This window comes from Sceloporus occidentalis, unplaced genomic scaffold (assembly GCF_023333645.1).
Source record: "Sceloporus occidentalis isolate IW3139 unplaced genomic scaffold, rSceOcc1.0.p SCAF_76, whole genome shotgun sequence".
NCBI lineage: Eukaryota > Metazoa > Chordata > Lepidosauria > Squamata > Phrynosomatidae > Sceloporus > Sceloporus occidentalis.
In genome coordinates, this window is record NW_028317056.1 from 1,024,282 (window position 1) to 1,041,687 (window position 17,406).

Genomic DNA, 17,406 nt, shown 5'->3' on the forward strand with positions numbered 1-17,406 from the left:
TAAATTCGGGGCGCTTTTCTATGCAAATCTGCATAAAATAAATTAATATTTTGCTAAATATTTTCTCGGCTCTCAGAAAACTGAACAGATGCGAGTATCCGACAGAATATAGCCTTCTGAGCCACGCCTGTAAGTGAAGCAGTAGGTGGTCTGAGAGGGTGGTAGATAAGTGGAACAGCCTCCTTGCAGAAGTGGTAGAGGCTCCAAACACGTTACGTGCTAAAGTACAGAGGGGAACTTTCTTTTAAAGAAGGAAAGAATTAGAGGATCAGAGGCTGAGATGGAATGGAAGGAAATTTTACTTTACTGAGAGGGTGGTAGAGAAGTGGAACAGTCTCCCAGCAGAAGTGGTAGAGGGTAATACAGTGAGGGAATTTAAATATGCATGGGATAGACATACGGTTCCTGAATCTAAGACGAGATTGGATCAGTGGAGGGTTTTATTTGGGCTTTATCTGCTTAGTTAGAAGGATTCTCAGGGGTCGCTCTTCCCCATTGGCCATCCATTCATTAAATCGAAGACGGGAGAATCTGGATTCAGAAAAGGCAACAAATAAGAATTTTGGTGAATTCACAGGATGCCCAGAGTGCCTCTGAGACACAACTACAGCGCTGCCCTCTAGTGGCTGCCAGGCTCAGTGCAACATCACACACATCGTGTAAATATACCGTATTTGCTCGATTATAAGACGACCCCCCAAAATCTGAATATTAATTTAGGAAAAAAAGAAAAAGCCTGAATATAAGACGACCCTAAAGGAAAAAAGTTTTACCAGTAAATGTTAATTCATGTAAACTATTACATTTTTTAATAAAAGCTATGATTGAGAAAAATATTTTTTTGTTTTTATTTCCTTGTATTTTCCAACCTGCCCCCCAGTTACGCACATCTGCCCCCAGGCTTGCCACACCAATATGGCACTGTGGCCCATGATATGCCTTTTAACCCTCTATATGCCACTGTGCCCCATGATATGCCTTTTAACCCCCTATGTGCCACTCTGCCTCCAGAAATGCCTTATACCCCTATATGCCACCCATATTATGGGGCAGAGTGGCATATAGGGAGGTATAAGGCATTTCAGGAGGCAGAGTGGCGTTCAGGGGGTTAAAAGGCATTTCATAGAGCACTCTGCCTCCAGAAATGCCCTATGCCCCCATTTAACACTCCCCCCCACACACACACTTACCGGGGCTTCCAATTTCCTGCTGTATGTCAGGGGGGGTACCGGTGCCGGGAACTCTGATCTCTGACAGTCGGGGAAGGTCTGCGCGATGGACGCAGACAACCCCCGCTGCTAGCCACACCTCCATCCGGCTGCAGCGTAAATTGTCTACGCGGATCGCGTGGACGTCAACCCGCTGCCCCGGTATACAGCAGGAAATTGGAAGCACCGGTAAGTGTGTGTGGGGGGGGAGTGTTAAATGGGGGGGGAGACAGAAGGATCCAGGTCTCCTGCAGCGGTGCGGGGGATCTGGATCTTAGTCTCATAGTCAGACCTCTATTGGAGGTCTGATTATAAGACGACCCCGATTAGAAGACGAGGGGTATTTGCTCTGAAAAAAACCTTGTCTTATAATCGAGCAAATACAGTATAATGTAACGCGGCAACGAGAGATTCTGGATCAACAAACATCACCGAGGATTAAACATTTATTGTTTAATAATCCAAATGCTTGATTCCGCAGATTAAAATACCCTCTTATGAATATTATTTTATCAGCCGTTTGTATGATTCTCGCTCTGTTATCTGATCCCCGATCTACTAAACACCCCGACTCCTTATCATACTGCCTGTGGGGAACAATAGAATGGCTCAGTCTTAATCACACAGCTGGAGACTCTGACTAATGAAAGTCTATGAAGGAATGGACTTCATTAGCATTGCCATAAAACAATATATATATACACTAGGGGGTTATATACAGCGCTGGGGGAGTTATATTACTGTATACAGCGCTGGGGGTTATATTTCTGTATACAGTGCTGGGGGGGTTATATTACTGTATACAGTGCTGGGGGGGTTATATTACTGTATACAGCGCTGGGGGGTTATATTACCGTATACAGCGCTGGGGGTTATATTACCGTATACAGCGCTGGGGGTTATATTACCGTATACAGCGCTGGGGGTTATATTACTGTATACAGCGCTGGGGGTTATATTACTGTATACAGCGCTGGGGGTTATATTACTGTATACAGCGCTGGGGGTTATATTACTGTATACAGTGCTGGGGGGTTATATTACTGTATACAGCGCTGGAGGGTTATATTACTGTATACAGTGCTGGGGGGTTATATTACTGTATACAGCGCTGGGGGTTATATTACTGTATACAGCGCTGGGGGGTTATATTACTGTATACAGCGCTGGGGGTTATATTACTGTATACAGCGCTGGGTGTTATATTACTGTATACAGCGCTGGGGGTTATATTACTGTATACAGCGCTGGGGGTTATATTACTGTATACAGCGCTGGGGGTTATATTACTGTATACAGGGCTGGGGGTTATATTACTGTATACAGCGCTGGGGGTTATATTACTGTATACAGCGCTGGGGGGTTATATTACTGTATACAGGGCTGGGGGTTATATTACTGTATACAGCGCTGGGGGTTAAATTACTGTATACGGCGCTGGGGGGTTATATTACTGTATACAGCGCTGGGGGTTAAATTACTGTATACAGTGCTGGGGGTTATATTACTGTATACAGTGCTGGGGGTTATATTACTGTATACAGCGCTGGGGGTTATATTACTGTATACAGCGCTGGGGGTTATATTACTGTATACAGCGCGGGGGGTTATATTACTGTATACAGCGCTGGGGGTTATATTACTGTATACAGTGCTGGGGGGGTTATATTACTGTATACAGCGCTGGGGGGTTATATTACTGTATACAGCGCTGGGGGTTATATTGTGTGTAATATCACGATGTATTTTTAATTAGCTTTATTATTTTATAAATGAACCGGCACAGCCAAGCGATTGGATGACGCGGCGAGGCACACCGCCACTTTAAGAGTTCACATCCTTGGTAACAGTAGCTATGGAGGGGGCGTAGTCTGGGAGAACCAGGAAGTTTATTCAGGAAGCTGCATGCCGTACCGCTGATCGGATACACCGAGTGATGATCGCAGATGGAGAATAGACCGAGCGACAACACCAGCTATGGCTCCGACTGGGAAGGTAACGCAGCTCCCTGCCTGATCTGGAGGCCGGAAGGCTGTATTTGGGGTAAATTATATTAGTTCCTGGGGTTGGACAGGAGAATCTGACTGACCCATATAGTAAATGAGTGCCACCTAGTGACGCGTTCAGCCGGACGATTTAGCCAATCCATTTATATCAGATTGTAAGTAATCCCGGTTACAGGGCATCTGATTATTGATGGATCAGGGAGAGCGTCCTGTTTGTGTAATTCCAGGTGTCTACCCCCCCCAGCCTCGCTCCATCCAACTCCCCCCCCCAGCCTCGCTCCATCCAACTCCCCCCCAGCCTCGCTCCATCCAACTCCCCCCCCAGCCTCGCTCCATCCAACTCCCCCCCAGCCTCGCTCCATCCAACTCCCCCCCCAGCCTCGCTCCATCCAACTCCCCCCCCCCAGCCTCGCTCCATCCAACTCCCCCCCCCAGCCTCGCTCCATCCAACTCCCCCCCCCAGCCTCACTCCATCCAACCCCCCCCCAGCCTCGCTCCATCCAACTCCCCCCCCCAGCCTCACTCCATCCAACCCCCCCCCCCCAGCCTCACTCCATCCAACCCCCCCCCAGCCTCGCGCCATCCAACTCTACCCCCCAGCTGTTCTCGGGGTGATATATTTTACTTTATTTAATAGATAACGCATTCTGCTCCCCTTTATTATAGATGAGGAGGAAGAAGTCCTCCCCGTCCCACCGCCTCGGAAGGACGAGCGCTCCCACTGGAGGAATTTATCAGCGTTTTGGTAATTTGTGATGTCACATAATGTGGCTGGGGAGACCCATCAAACTACCCCCCCCCATGGGTATGCGGAGGATGTGACTTGGTGTAAAGGGTATCTCTGTGTTCATCTCTCTCAGGTTACTGGGCCTGTGTAATAATTTTGCGTACGTCGTGATGCTCAGTGCAGCTCACGACATCCTCAGGACAGAGACTAATGAGACCTCCACGGTGAGTTCTTTTCACGGTATCAGTGAGTGACGCGCGTTCCGTGGCAGGGCTGAGTGGTCATGTCGTTGCGCACCATGTGAAGCGCGTTCCGTGGCAGGGCAGGGTACAGTCGTGTCGTTGCGCACCATGTGACGCGCGTTCCGTGGCAGGGCAGGGTACAGTCGTGTCGTTGCGCACCATGTGACGCGCGTTCCGTGGCAGGGCAGGGTACAGTCGTGTCGTTGCGCACCATGTGACGCGCGTTCCGTGGCAGGGCTGGGTGGTCGTGTCGTTGCGCACCATGTGACGCGCGTTCCGTGGCAGGGTACAGTCGTGTCGTTGCGCACCATGTGACGCGCGTTCCGTGGCAGGGTACAGTCGTGTCGTTGCGCACCATGTGACGCGCGTTCCGTGGCAGGGTACAGTCGTGTCGTTGCGCACCATGTGACGCGCGTTCCGTGGCAGGGTACAGTCGTGTCGTTGCGCGCCATGTGACGCGCGTTCCGTGGTTAATGAGTTTGGTGGCTGACGAGTTTCTTTCTCTCTTCTCTCAGCTCAACGTCTCCAGCCCCAATAACAGCCGCTATGATTGTAACCGGATCTCCACCGCGGTACGTGGCGCCGTCTCCCGCTGACTCTCGCTTCTCGCCTCTCTGGGTTGTTTTATACGTTTATTCCGGGGGGGGGGGTCTGACCCGGGCAAGAACCCTTTTTTTTCTGGACCTGCAAAAAATTGACAAGATGGGGTCTTCAGTGGAAGGCAATACATTTTACTGGGCCAGCATTCAAAAAGATGTCAAATCGGCTTCTGAGACCTCACTAGTCCCAAAAACACATGAACAAGAGACCTCTGAGGTTCTGAAAGCTTATGTGTTGGCCCAATAAGTGGTTTGATTCTTGACTAAAGACCCATATCTGATCTCTCCTCCATCTGTCTCTTAGTTTTAGGTTCCTGACCCGTCTCTTGTTCAGTCTCGCCCCTTTCTGGTGACGCCTCGGTGCCTCTCATCGCTCTTTGTGCTGTATTTCAGGCCGTGCTCCTCGCAGACATCCTCCCCACGCTGGTTATCAAGTTCACGGCTCCTTTCTACATCCACCTGATCCCCTACAAGTGAGAGACGACCGGCCGCCATCTGTAATTCCTCCCTGTCGGGGTATCTGTGTCAGTGACCAGGGCTCCTCGTGTTGTGTAGTAACGGGGCGTCTCTCGCTCTTTCGGTCACGGGCTGTCTTTTCTCTCTCTCAGTTACAGGGTGTCTCTCTGCATCCTCACGGCGGCCGCCAGCTTTTTGATCGTGTCGTATTCCGCCGAGGTGGCGGTGAGTCTGCTCGGTGAGTGTGATTGCCGGTTGGGTGGACATGCGCGGCGTGTCCGTCTGGTAACCTGTATCGTTAACAATCCCTGTTGATGCCCCCAGGTGTGGTGTTTGCCAGCATCTCGTCGGGACTTGGAGAAGTAACGTTCCTCAGTCTCACCGCTTTCTTCCAAAGGTACTTCTAGAATCTGACCATGCGTTGGGGGGGCTGTTCCGGGTAACCTTCATATAGAAGTTCTCATGATCTTCATGGGGAGAGGACACAGATCCACCATATCTTCCATCCGGTGCCGGTACTGCTCACTCCCCTATCGCCTTGATACGCGTCCTGTGCACACAGGAAACGAGCCAGGATGCAGGACTGTGCCAGACGGTTCTGGACTGTTGGCAACTATGAGGGTACCATTATATTTAGAAAGGTTCTGCCAATTAGACTCCACTCATTTTTTACCCTGTTGCCTTTGTTAGTAGCGCTGTAGGCGCTCGATGTCAGATAAGGCGATTAAAGGCTCCGGCTTAATTATTAAAATTCTAACGACCGGTTTCTATGTCTTTCTCACCCGGATCTTGTGTTTCCGTTGCATCTGCATCCCGCTCTTCAATGCCCTCTTTTCATACCCCTCTTCACCCAGCGACGTGGTTTCGTATTGGTCCTCTGGAACCGGAGGAGCCGGAATCCTGGGTTCCCTGTCGTATTTGGGGCTGACGGAGGTCGGACTCTCCCCGCGGAACTCCCTCCTTGTCATGCTGGTCATCCCAGTTCTTCTTCTCTTAAGGTGAGCGGGGGGGGGGGGGGGATTCAGTGGCGAAAGCTTGAAGGGAAAGGGGATTTATACCCCTGGTGCCCATAGACCCAAACACAACTACCAACCATCTGCACACCCATCTGGGCAAATGGAGAGGCTTCGACAAAGCCACACCCACAAGCCTCCCCCAAGCACCTATAAAAGTGTCAGGTGGTGAATGGGGAGGAAAAAAGTACAATTGTTTGTCTCGTGTTAGTAATGAAAGGCATTTCCTCTGCCCCCATCTTTCTTTTTTTCCCCCTCCCAGTTATTTTTTCCTGCTGAAGCCCCCCACGTCGCTCCCTCGATGGGTGTTTCCAAAAACCCTGGATACCTGTTTGAGTGACCAACAGCCCCTAATACAGGACTCCGGGTCCCGAGAGACAGGTAGGGCCCCTGTGCTGACCTCACCGACTGAGAACTTTTTAATTAAAAAAACAAATTTATTCAGAATTTTAGTATAGTGTTTGGATTATTTTTCCTTCCTTTTCTTCTGTCCCAGAATATAAACTATTAAAAAAAAAACTATATAGTTATAAAAAAAAAAATTCCCTCACGTGAACCAACGTCCTCATATTTTGATTCTCTCGCTCAGATACGAGATCTCATCTAACGCTCTCGCAGAAGTGGGAGATTATCCAGGTCAGACAGGGAACCTCTGTTGTTGTCTTATTGTCTGTCTGTATCGCCTTGTCTCGCTCGCCCCGTTCACTGCGGCTGTCTCATGCTGTCTCGCTTGCCCCCGTTCACTGCGGCTGTCTCGCTCGCCCCCGTTCACTGCGGCTGTCTCATGCTGTCTCGCTCGCCCCCGTTCACTGCGGCTGTCTCATGCTGTCTCGCTCGCCCCCGTTCACTGCGGCTGTCTCATGCTGTCTCGCTCGCCCCCGTCTCGCTGCTCTCTCACGAAGCTTTATTTTCATTACGTCTCCTCCACTTCTTCTCTCCAGGTTTATTGCCAGTATTTTTGACGATTGTTTCTCTCTCTCTTCGCCACAGACTCTGCTTAAATACATGATCCCGCTGTCCACGGTCTACTTTGCTGAGTATTTTATTAACCAGGGCCTGGTAAGAATCTAGTTGTGGTCGAACGGAGGGGGTTGGACGCGGTGGTAGAAATGGTGGTGCTTTGGGTGCTGGGATGGGTCTAATGGAGGTGGACATGGCGTTGGTGGTGCTATGAGTTTCGGGATGGGACTAATTCAGGTGAACACAGGAACGGCGGTGCGTGAGCACGGGAAGCGTGTAATTGTGGTACACGTGAGTATGGAAGTGACTGACACATGCTTGGGGTGCTGAGAGTCTTGGGGGTTGGTGACGATTGAGCTGTCGGCGCTATGCATCAATGCGGCCACTGAAGTCGTCTTTCAAAGGCACGATGACTCTGCGTTGGAGAGCTGGGGTCTTGTTACAGAGGCAGAGGGGTAGTTCTGCTACGTGAGGGGGTAATAATATTCTTTTTCTTTATTTTTCCAGTATGAATTAATCTATTTTCCAAACATCTCCATGGGCCACTCGGAGCAGTACCGATGGTAAAGATATTCCTTCGCCCCAACAGCTTCTGTGATTGCCCCATCTCCAGGTTAAACAGCCCACAATTAACACATTACTTGCCTCCATCCTGAAGTCCTAGCCCTTTAAGTCCTCTTTGCCCTTCCGTCTCCCCATCATTCCTGTTGTACGTTTTTCCCTCTCCCTTCTCAGGTACCAGATGCTGTACCAGGCGGGAGTATTCGTGTCCCGTTCCTCCCTTCGCTGTGTAAGAATCCGGAGGATTTGGGTCCTCTCTGTACTCCAGGTGCGGCCGCTCACACTCTTCCGTCTTTCTTTTTATCACATAAATCCAGGCTTTTCTCCCTCGTCACTTTTCTCCATCTGTACCCTAGTGTATTGTCGCCACGTTCCTTCTCGTCGGGATTTATCGCCTCTTCCTCCCTCATCTCGGAATTCCGGTTATTTTCCTGATAATCGTATTTGAGGGTTTGCTCGGCGGAGCGGCCTACGTGAACACGTTCAACAACATCGCCGAGGAGGTGAGCGGTCGTCGTCTTTGGCCTTGTTCGGCCATGTTGTGCGCAGCAATAACTCTCCTGCGGAACCTTCGCAAAGACGGAGGCGGAACGTTAGAACGTCGCGCTCCTTACCGAGAAAGTCTGTGATTAAATCTTTATATATATATAAAAAAAAATTCAGGCAAAGACAAAATTTATAATAAAAAAAAATGGTTACAAAAAAAAATATATATTTTAGGGGAAAATCTCCATCTTCTAAATAAATATGACTAATTTGGTGCTTTAACCCCTTTTTTGCCGCAGAGTAAGCCGGAGCACAAGGAGTTTGCCATGGGAGCCGCCTGCGTGTCGGACACCCTGGGGATTTCTATATCCGGGGCGATCGCAATTCCGGTCCACAACTACTTCTGCAGCCTGGGATGACCCTCCGGAGGCGAAACCGCGTGCAAAACTCCACCACGCACTTTCAGGTCCGAATAGACCGCTAGGCATTACCGCGTTCTGGAAAGTTTTGGACCGACCAAATTAGGCATTTTATTTTTTTTGCCTAAATCTGCCCTCCTCCTCCCATTTCTGGATTCGGATTGAGAAAATCATAAGGACGCCGTTTTTTATTTTTTTTTTAGTTTCCATGCTGAGACTGATAAATTATTCAAAATATTTTTATGCTTTAAAAATAGTTTTTTTTAATCAACGTATGACGCTTTTCCTCTTAGTTCTTAGGTTTTATTCATCGTTCCAACATAAAAATTGTCTGGTTGTAAAACTGGAGCCCAGGCGGCAGATGCCAGGGGTAGCTGAATAAAATACTGGTACAAAGCCATAGTTTCCATGATGAATCGTTGCTTTTTTTTTTTTTTTTCCTCCTCCCCGGTACTTGTTTTTGTTTATTTTTAACACCTTACACACTTTGGGGTTACTGTTGCTTTCAGTGCGCGTCTCACAGGACAAAAATACCGCAGTCTATGAGCGAGCAGAGGAGACGCAGTCCGATACAACGATGTTCAGGCCCCAAAACGTGATACTCGGGGCTATAACACCCGCGGCCTCCGTTCTGCAGCGAGAGAGTACGTCTGTACGCCGAGCAAGGGCCGTGAGGAGAAAATGATCAGGTAACCTCGCCGCAAAGGATACTGGGTAGCGTCACGTGCCCTGAAACCGCTGACTTGCCGCAGTAGCAATGAAAAGGGTTTGGTCGCGGTGCATTTCGGATAATGTAGTCCATTACCCCCGCAGTGAGTGCCTACACATCCCGTCTTGCCATGCGGATCAATAATCATGGTACGCGGGGCATTTTGGGTAATGTAGTCCTCACTGGATTAAATAGCGGAAGCGAGGCGAGCTTCCGGTTTGGGTGACTGTGCCGGCGCAGCGCATGCGCATTGACCCGGTGGCCATTCTTTTCTGCGCTTTTTCCAGCCGGGCCTGCCGCGTGTGTGTGTCGCCAGAGGTGAGACAGGGACTGCGGTTAGGAGGGGAGCTCCATTCCGGGGCGCTGGGCTCTGTGCGTAGCCGTACAGTGCCCGGGGGACCTGCGGGGCTGAAAGGAGAAGGCCTCGAATCTAACAGGGAGGAGAGGCGCTGTATGGCAGCATCATGGAGGGAAAGCAGGCAATATGGAGGAGCCAGATAGTGATCAGGGCTCGGGATAGATCTTCCCTGGAGCTTCTGTGTACCCGAGTGGCAGGAAGGGGGGTATCTGTCAGCATTAAACACACAGAGAATGGGCCCGAGAGCTGGCACTCTAGAGGCTGATGGGTCTGCCCGGCTGTGTCTGAGATCTCCCATACTGCCCCGCTAGTGGGGTATTTTTCATTTCTGTGTCTTTCCGGTCATGGTGATTGGTGGGTTCTGTGTAACAGCAATGAGAGGGGTTACCTGAAAGGGTTAACCCAAAATACCCCAACCAATATAAGCAAAGCCCTTTAGCGCACTGACCAGCAGAGCTTGCAGTCCGTGTCCTGTTACTGCAGCTCCCCAGTAGCCGGTTTCCAGAGGTGGTCACAAAAAATAGTAACTGGGTAGCATCCGGCCCCTGGCTGCCCGACCGCTGCGTATCTGCTCTGCCGGTGCCGGGGCCCCTTCTTTAATTTATTTTTTTATTTGTGAATATGGATAGAGCGCAGTGCATGTTTTATCCCGTCTGTGAGTGATGAGAGTTGCTGGAGAGCCAAGACTTTGTAAACTAAGGAAAGCAGAACCTGCCGGCAGATCGGCCCCATCCGGCCCCCGTCTAGTCGCCTGTTTCTCCTGCTGTAACGACGCAAACCTTAATCGGTCGTTGGTGTCGTCTTAGATTCAGGAGCCGTATGTCTATCCCATGCATGTTTAATCCCCTCGCTGTATTACCCTCTGCTGGGAGGCTGTTCCACTTATCCACCACCCTCTCTTGGTTATGCTTTTATTTTTATAAATGTGTTTTTTAGGATCTGGTGTTAAATTCTTTGTTTCTCTCCCTGTTGGACAGGATCGTGTGACACGCAAAAGACGCCAAGATGTCGCGTTTCTTCGCCACCGGCTCCGACAGCGAGTCGGAATCATCGGTCTCTGGAGATGAGATCCTCCCTAAGCCAGTCGGAGGCACCTACGGCAAGCAGTGAGTGACTCCTCCGGCTTTATGCCCCTTGGGGGGGGATGCTGTTGGGTGGGGGGTCCTCAATGGAAAAGTTAGATGCGTCCACCCACCAATAAAAGGCAGCTCCAGCGGCTGAGGGTTCCCCCTGATTATGTAGGAAAATGTGTTTTAATGATTAAAATGTATAAAGATGGCGGCTTTGTTAGGGGGGGCTGGTTGTGATGTCCGCACAGCGTCCCACTCTGGTTCCTTCTCTCCGCAGGCCGATGCTTCTCAGTGACGATGAGGAGGACACCAAGCGCGTGGTCCGCAGTGCCAAGGATAAAAGGTGAGACTTTGGGGGGCATTTACCAGGCTTTCTGCATTCTGATTGGCTGTTGGAGATCGCCGGTGCCTCTAATGATCCCAGTGTTTATTTTAACTCATTTTGTGTGTTTTTGCTGTTTTTTTTCTTTGCCCCCCCCCACCTCTTTTGATACCCGTGACCCGCCGTTCACAGATTCGAGGAGCTGACCAACTTCATTAAGACCATCCGGAACGCCATGAAGATCCGGGACGTCACCAAATGCCTGGAGGAGTTTGAGCAGCTGGGCAAAGCCTACATCAAGGCCAAGAACATCGTGGACAAGGAGGGGGTTCCCCGATTCTACATCCGCCTCCTGTCCGACCTGGAGGACTACTTGAATGAGGCGAGTCCCTGGTATTGGGGGAGGGGGTGGCGCAGCAGGTTGGCTGCAGAAGACTTCCTCGGTCTCGCGGTTCTTCTCCTGCCGTTTAAGGAGTTTTTGTTACCGTGGGTTACGGGGCAAGGAATGAGAATGTTGTTGTTTTTATTGTTCTGCAGCTCTGGGAGGACAAAGAGGGCAAGAAGAAGATGAACAAGAATAACGCCAAAGCGCTGAGTACCCTCCGGCAGAAGCTGCGAAAGTACAACCGCGACTTCGAAGGGGCGATCAGCGCGTACAAGCAGGTGGGAGCCTGGGTTACTCCGGGGCGGCGCTCGTTACGTTTTGGGTTTTATTACCTCGTTTTACTTATTTCCGTTCTGTGGGTGTTCGGAGCGGTGGCTTTACTCTGAAATGGGAATCGTTTGTGGCGTCCGCTCAGTAAAGAATCTGTTTTCCCCGCCAGAATCCGGAAGAGTCGGCCGATGAAGACCGAGAGAGGGATGACGACGACTCGGACGGTGAGAATCAGACTTTACCAGACGCAGTCGGCGGTTTCTCGCTTTGGGGGTCAGACGGGAACCGATGTCATTCAGTGCTTCGCATTATTAATTTTTTTTTTTTTTTTTAAATAAAGCCCTAATTTACCCAATTCCTGTTTCCAGCTTCGTCTTCCAGCGATGACGAAAAGGAGGAAGGCATGAGCGCCAGCAAGTTCCTGAAGAAGGTCGAGTCGGCCCCGGCGGACTCCCGGAACAAGTTCCTGAAGAAAGCAGAGGTGAGGAGGATTATGGGTGCCAGGCGGATGTTCTGATCCGTTTAAAATACTTGTGATTACTATTCTTTTGCCCCTGCGTGGAAGCGGCCCCCGGTGTGCCGAGAGGTTTAACCTGGTTCTGTTTCCCGCAGGAGTTGGATGATGATGACGAGGAATCCTCTGATGATGAAGATTGGGGCTCAGACTCTGAAGACTCCGACTCCGAGTCGGATGATAACGAGGGAAAGCACACCTCCCTGGCCTACAAGTTCCTTAAAAAGTAAGTAAAGGGGTACGAGGCGGGGGAATCGGGGGTTCCGGTCGCACCTTCTCAGGTTGCTGCCAACATCCGAGTAACTTACAGCTGGTGCCGTGAATCGGCCCCCAAGTGTCTGTGTGTTGCAGTCAGATGAGTGTTTTTACAGTAACATCTTATTCTGCTGTCAGGGCGGCCCCCGACGGAGTCCAGACCATGGAGAAGAAAAGCGACGAGAAATCCAAGAAGAAGCAGCATCGGAAAGAAAAGAAGAGAGATGACGAGGGAGAAGGAGAGGAAGATGAGAACGATGGCGCCGGAGAGTGGGAGAAGGTTAAGGGAGGCGCTCCCATGGTTAAGGTGAGTAAGGGGCTGGAGGGTCACTCAGACTCACCCCCTGCCTCGGCTCTGCTCGTTATCCTCACATCTTCCCCGTCCGACCTGTACAGGAAAAACCCAAGATGTTCGCTAAAGGCACGGAGATCACCCCGGCCATCGTCGTCAAGAAACTCAACGAAATCCTCCAGGCCAGAGGAAAGAAGGGCACAGACAGGTGAGTGCGGCCCGATACTCGCTTAGATCCGTGCGAATCACTGTGTCCCCCCCCCCCCCTACTTTCTGACCCTTCTCTCTTAGCCCTCTTATCTGACCCTTCTCTCTTCCTGCAGGGCGGCCCAAATCGATCTTCTTCACCTGTTGGTTGGAATCGCAGAGGAGCACAACCTCGGACAGGGCATCGGCGTCAAGATAAAGTTCAACATCGTGGCGTCTCTGTACGATTATAATCCCAACCTGGCCGCGTACATGAAGGTAATGGCGGTGCTGGCGTGGGGTCCGCGCGGGGGCTGTGTACCCGCCGACGTGCCCAGCCGTGTCTCGCCCCACGCGTCCCCCTCAATGATGTTATTTCTCGTTCTCAGGCGGATATGTGGAAGAAATGCTTGGATTGTATCCACGATCTCCTGGACATCCTGTTTGCCAATCCCAACATGTTCATCGGGGAGAATATTGCCGAGGACTCGGAAAACCTTGTGAACTCGGACCAGGTACCGATACCCATCCACTGCTCTGTCACCATGCGAAATGCGTTGGTTTATTACCTCTAGGACTGTATCTAGTGTACAGGTCATTGTTACCGTTGAAGCTGTTATAGATGGCAGCCGACGCATTTCGCTTGTAGATCGGGTTTCTGATGCAGTCAATGGCCGTTTCTCTGCATTGTGTTAATCGGGCCTTTCCCTGTTGCCCCCCCAGCCCATCCGTGTGCGCGGATGCATCCTCACGCTGGTCGAAAGAATGGACGAGGAGTTTACCAAAATCATGCAGAACACAGACCCGCACTCCCAAGGTGGGCACCGACCTGCTGCTTCTGTCTGCGTCTGTCGCGGGACCACCCGTCACAAACCCCCTCTAACCGTCTGTCTCCCGCAGAGTATGTGGATAACCTGAAGGACGAGGCTCGCGTGTGCGAGGTGATCGAGCGTCTGCAGAAGTACCTACAGGAGAAAGGCAGCACGGAGGAGATCTGCAGGGTGTACCTGCGCAGGATCATGCACACCTACTACAAGTTCGATTACAAAGCCCACCAACGGCAGCTCAGCACAGAGCAGGAGTCCAAGGTAATCTATCTCCCGTAGTGCTCCGGGTTCACAAATTAACTCGTAAATCTAGGGTTGATTTGTGTCCGTACGTTCTAAAGATGGCCGTCCAAAACGTCAATAGAAGGGAAATGGTTAAACGTTTTTCTCCATAATTTTGCGTTGCTGTTTTTTTATATTTTTATTTAATGTATTTATACTTTTATTTCAGTCGGAGCAGGACCAGGCGGAGAACGAAGCAGAAGACAGCGCTGTTTTGATGGACAGATTGTGCAAATATATCTACGCCAAGGACCGAACGGACCGCATTCGCACCTGCGCAATCCTCTGCCACATCTACCACCACGCTCTTCACAACCGCTGGTTCCAAGCCCGGGACCTCATGCTCATGTCCCACCTGCAGGACAACATCCAACACGCGGACCCCCCAGTACAGGTAAAGGAGGCAGGGGACACTCACTGGCTGCAGGGCATAGAGACGGGACAACCTCGGACGTCGATGACGTGATTCACGTGATTTCTAGGAATTATTTGACATTTTTATTCTTTTTTTTTTTTAGATTTTGTATAACAGAACCATGGTCCAGCTGGGCATCTGTGCTTTCCGCCAGGGCATGATCCGCGATGCCCACAACGCGCTGCTCGACATCCAGTCCAGTGGCCGAGCCAAGGAGCTTCTGGGCCAGGGGTTATTAATGAGGACCATGCAGGAGAGGAACCAGGAGCAGGAGAAGATAGAGAAGCGGCGACAGATCCCATTCCACATGCACATCAACCTGGAGCTGCTCGAATGCGTGTACCTCGTGTCCGCCATGCTGCTGGAGATCCCGTACATGGCTGCGCATGAATTCGATGCCCGCAGGAGGATGATCAGCAAGCAGTTCCACCACCAGCTCCGCGTAGGAGAAAGGCAGCCATTGCTAGGTGAGCGGAGGGTCGTGGAGCGGGGTTTAAAGCCAGGTTATTTTAAAGATAGATGCGAGTAAGTTTTACCAGGCTTAGAGGGTGGTAGGTACGTGGAGCAGCCTCCAAGCAAAAGCTATCGATACAACGTCAAGGACCGAGTACGGTTACGTACGATGCGACTTGGTCTCACCGTAAAGCTTGTGACCCACAGGTCCCCCGGAGAGCATGAGGGAGCACGTGGTGGCCGCCTCGAAGGCCATGAAGATGGGCGACTGGAAGACGTGCAAGAACTTCATCATCAATGAGAAGATGAACGGGAAAGTGTGGGACCTGTTCCCGGAGGCCGACCGAGTGCGAAACATGCTCATCAGGTGGGTGACGGCTACGCCGGCCGGGTGTGAGAATTACCCCTGCAGCGATCGCTGGGTCAGCAGCCCCGGACGTTCATGGTTTACTCGCTGTTGCCCCGTGGAGAGTCTCACATTATGCCTGTAATTCCCTCCGCAGGAAGATCCAGGAGGAGTCTCTGCGGACGTACCTGTTCACATACAGCAGCGTCTACGACTCCATCAGGTGAGACCTTTGTGCTGATCGTCTCTCCGCGTGAGGATGTTTTATGGACTCGGGTTACATTTTTTATTTGTTTTTCAGGATGGGTATTTTGGCCGACATGTTCCAGCTGGATATTCCCATGGTGCACAGCATCATCAGCAAGATGATTATTAGCGAGGAGCTCATGGTGAGTTGGACCCCGGTACACGGTTTTAGCTTCTGAAATCTGTCTCGAAAGCCCGGTATGACAGGCCACATCGGTCCCCGTCTCAGTTGACTTATCCGCACCGTTCCCTTTGCAGGCGTCCCTGGATCAGCCGACCCAGACGGTGGTGATGCACGGCACCGAGCCCAGCTCCCTTCAGAATACCGCGCTGCAGTTGGCCGAGAAGCTGGGAAATCTGGTGGAGAACAACGAGAGGATATTCGACCATAAGCAAGGCAGCTATGGCGGATACTTTAACCGAGGTGAGAAGGGCTGCAGGGGGGTCCTTTAACCTGCTGTGCGTATGGCGGCCAGCGTGAGACTCGGGTGTCCTGCTGTTGGCAGGGGCTCGAGCCGAAGCTTCCTGCGCCTGCCCATTGGGCTGTTGGTGTGGAAGAGCATCTGCCTCTCTGCCATGGTGGTAATGAGGTGATTAGTAAGCTCATGTTTTGTTCCCCAGATCAAAAAGACTCGTACCAGAGGAAAGAAGGTGGCGGCGGCGGCGGCGGGTACATGAGGCGAGGGTACCGACGCGACCAGCAGAACCAGAGCAACTACTGAGCGCCGCTCCTGGACTGTTACTTCTCAGACACAATTTGCAGCCGTTTGTTCCGCGCATCCGGAAAATCTCCTGATTAATAAACTTCTATCCCAGCGACTTCCAGAACTTTCTGTGCCTTTTCTTGGTTTTGTCCGTTTAAAGAATCTTTTTTGCCGCCTCTATAAACGATTCCTCTGCGTGCAGCAGCCGATGTGTGACTTTTCCGAGCCGGTGTGTATAGATCGTGTTATTTTTATGGCGTGGACGTACGTCTGTCTCTCCATTGGTAGAGAGCTGGGGCGTGGGCAGCGTTTCTGGACCCTCCTATCCGGTTTGAGGGTATAATGGACGTGATTGCGTTCGTATTGGTAGATGTGACTGGCTGAGGGTTGTAGGAGTTGAGTCAGGAGCGGCCGCCTCGGCGGGTGGACGGCGTTAAAGGCGTTCTCACGTGTGGCACGTCGGCTGCTATTTAGCTCTCTCTCCCGTTTTCTCTCCTTGTGGCTTCGCTCCCCACTCTCTATGATAACTGCTTTTTGTTTTCTCCACTTCTGCCTCCAAATAAAACGCCCTCCTGTGTGACCTTTGGCTGCGTTCCTTTTCTCCGCTGTGTCCTCTTCCCTTCTAGTTCCTCGCCTGCCTCTCCTCCTCTGTCCTAATACCCCCTACCCCCGGGCGGCTCTCCCTCCGCTTCCCTTTCCTATTTTTAACCCTGAATATCTGACTTTTGAGGCCGCAGATGATGGGAAACGTGCGATGTCTGCAGGCGCCAGAAACTGCTTTATTCGGTTACAATTCACATGACATTTAACTAATGAGGACCCCCTAATTGCCCTCTATAGCATACTTACCCCTTAAGTTTGCAAACTCTCCTGTGCTCCTGAACCCAGTCCTGTTACCACCCCTACCCCACATGATCGGGTCCTTAAATCCCAGGAAAGTCTTGCCACGTAGTAAAAGCTGCCTCCGTGCTGAGGAGTTCTATGGATGTTTCTGTACCTCGCTACAGCCAACGACGGCCACAGGGGAGCAGCGTAGTACCCTGGGGTGTGGAGTATTACTGCCTCTGGGGAACAGCTAGTTAACCCCTCTGTGAT

The 17,406-nt window shown here is 51.2% G+C and overlaps 2 protein-coding genes across 2 annotated transcripts; both read left to right on the plus strand.

The window, feature by feature from the left end:
• Positions 1 to 3,154: 3,154 nt before the first annotated feature.
• Positions 3,155 to 8,677, plus strand: LOC149285684 (battenin-like). Its single transcript, XM_089494787.1, has 15 exons — positions 3,155 to 3,203; positions 3,881 to 3,959; positions 4,075 to 4,165; positions 4,699 to 4,755; positions 5,176 to 5,255; positions 5,391 to 5,476; positions 5,563 to 5,635; positions 6,093 to 6,236; positions 6,514 to 6,632; positions 6,841 to 6,887; positions 7,242 to 7,310; positions 7,719 to 7,774; positions 7,947 to 8,040; positions 8,129 to 8,275; positions 8,558 to 8,677. The coding sequence occupies exons 1-15, from the start codon at positions 3,155 to 3,157 to the stop codon at positions 8,675 to 8,677; spliced, it is 1,311 nt and encodes a 436-aa protein (XP_089350913.1).
• A 991-nt stretch (positions 8,678 to 9,668) lies between these two features.
• LOC149285685 (eukaryotic translation initiation factor 3 subunit C) lies at positions 9,669 to 16,329 on the plus strand. Its single transcript, XM_089495003.1, has 21 exons — positions 9,669 to 9,704; positions 10,722 to 10,850; positions 11,092 to 11,157; positions 11,329 to 11,518; positions 11,674 to 11,799; positions 11,961 to 12,015; positions 12,160 to 12,272; positions 12,404 to 12,531; positions 12,699 to 12,867; positions 12,957 to 13,060; positions 13,176 to 13,317; positions 13,428 to 13,553; positions 13,762 to 13,855; positions 13,939 to 14,126; positions 14,317 to 14,541; positions 14,666 to 15,029; positions 15,223 to 15,382; positions 15,519 to 15,584; positions 15,663 to 15,750; positions 15,866 to 16,031; positions 16,229 to 16,329. The coding sequence occupies exons 2-21, from the start codon at positions 10,750 to 10,752 to the stop codon at positions 16,327 to 16,329; spliced, it is 2,772 nt and encodes a 923-aa protein (XP_089351129.1). The 5' UTR covers positions 9,669 to 9,704; positions 10,722 to 10,749.
• The last annotated feature ends 1,077 nt before the right edge of the window (positions 16,330 to 17,406 follow it).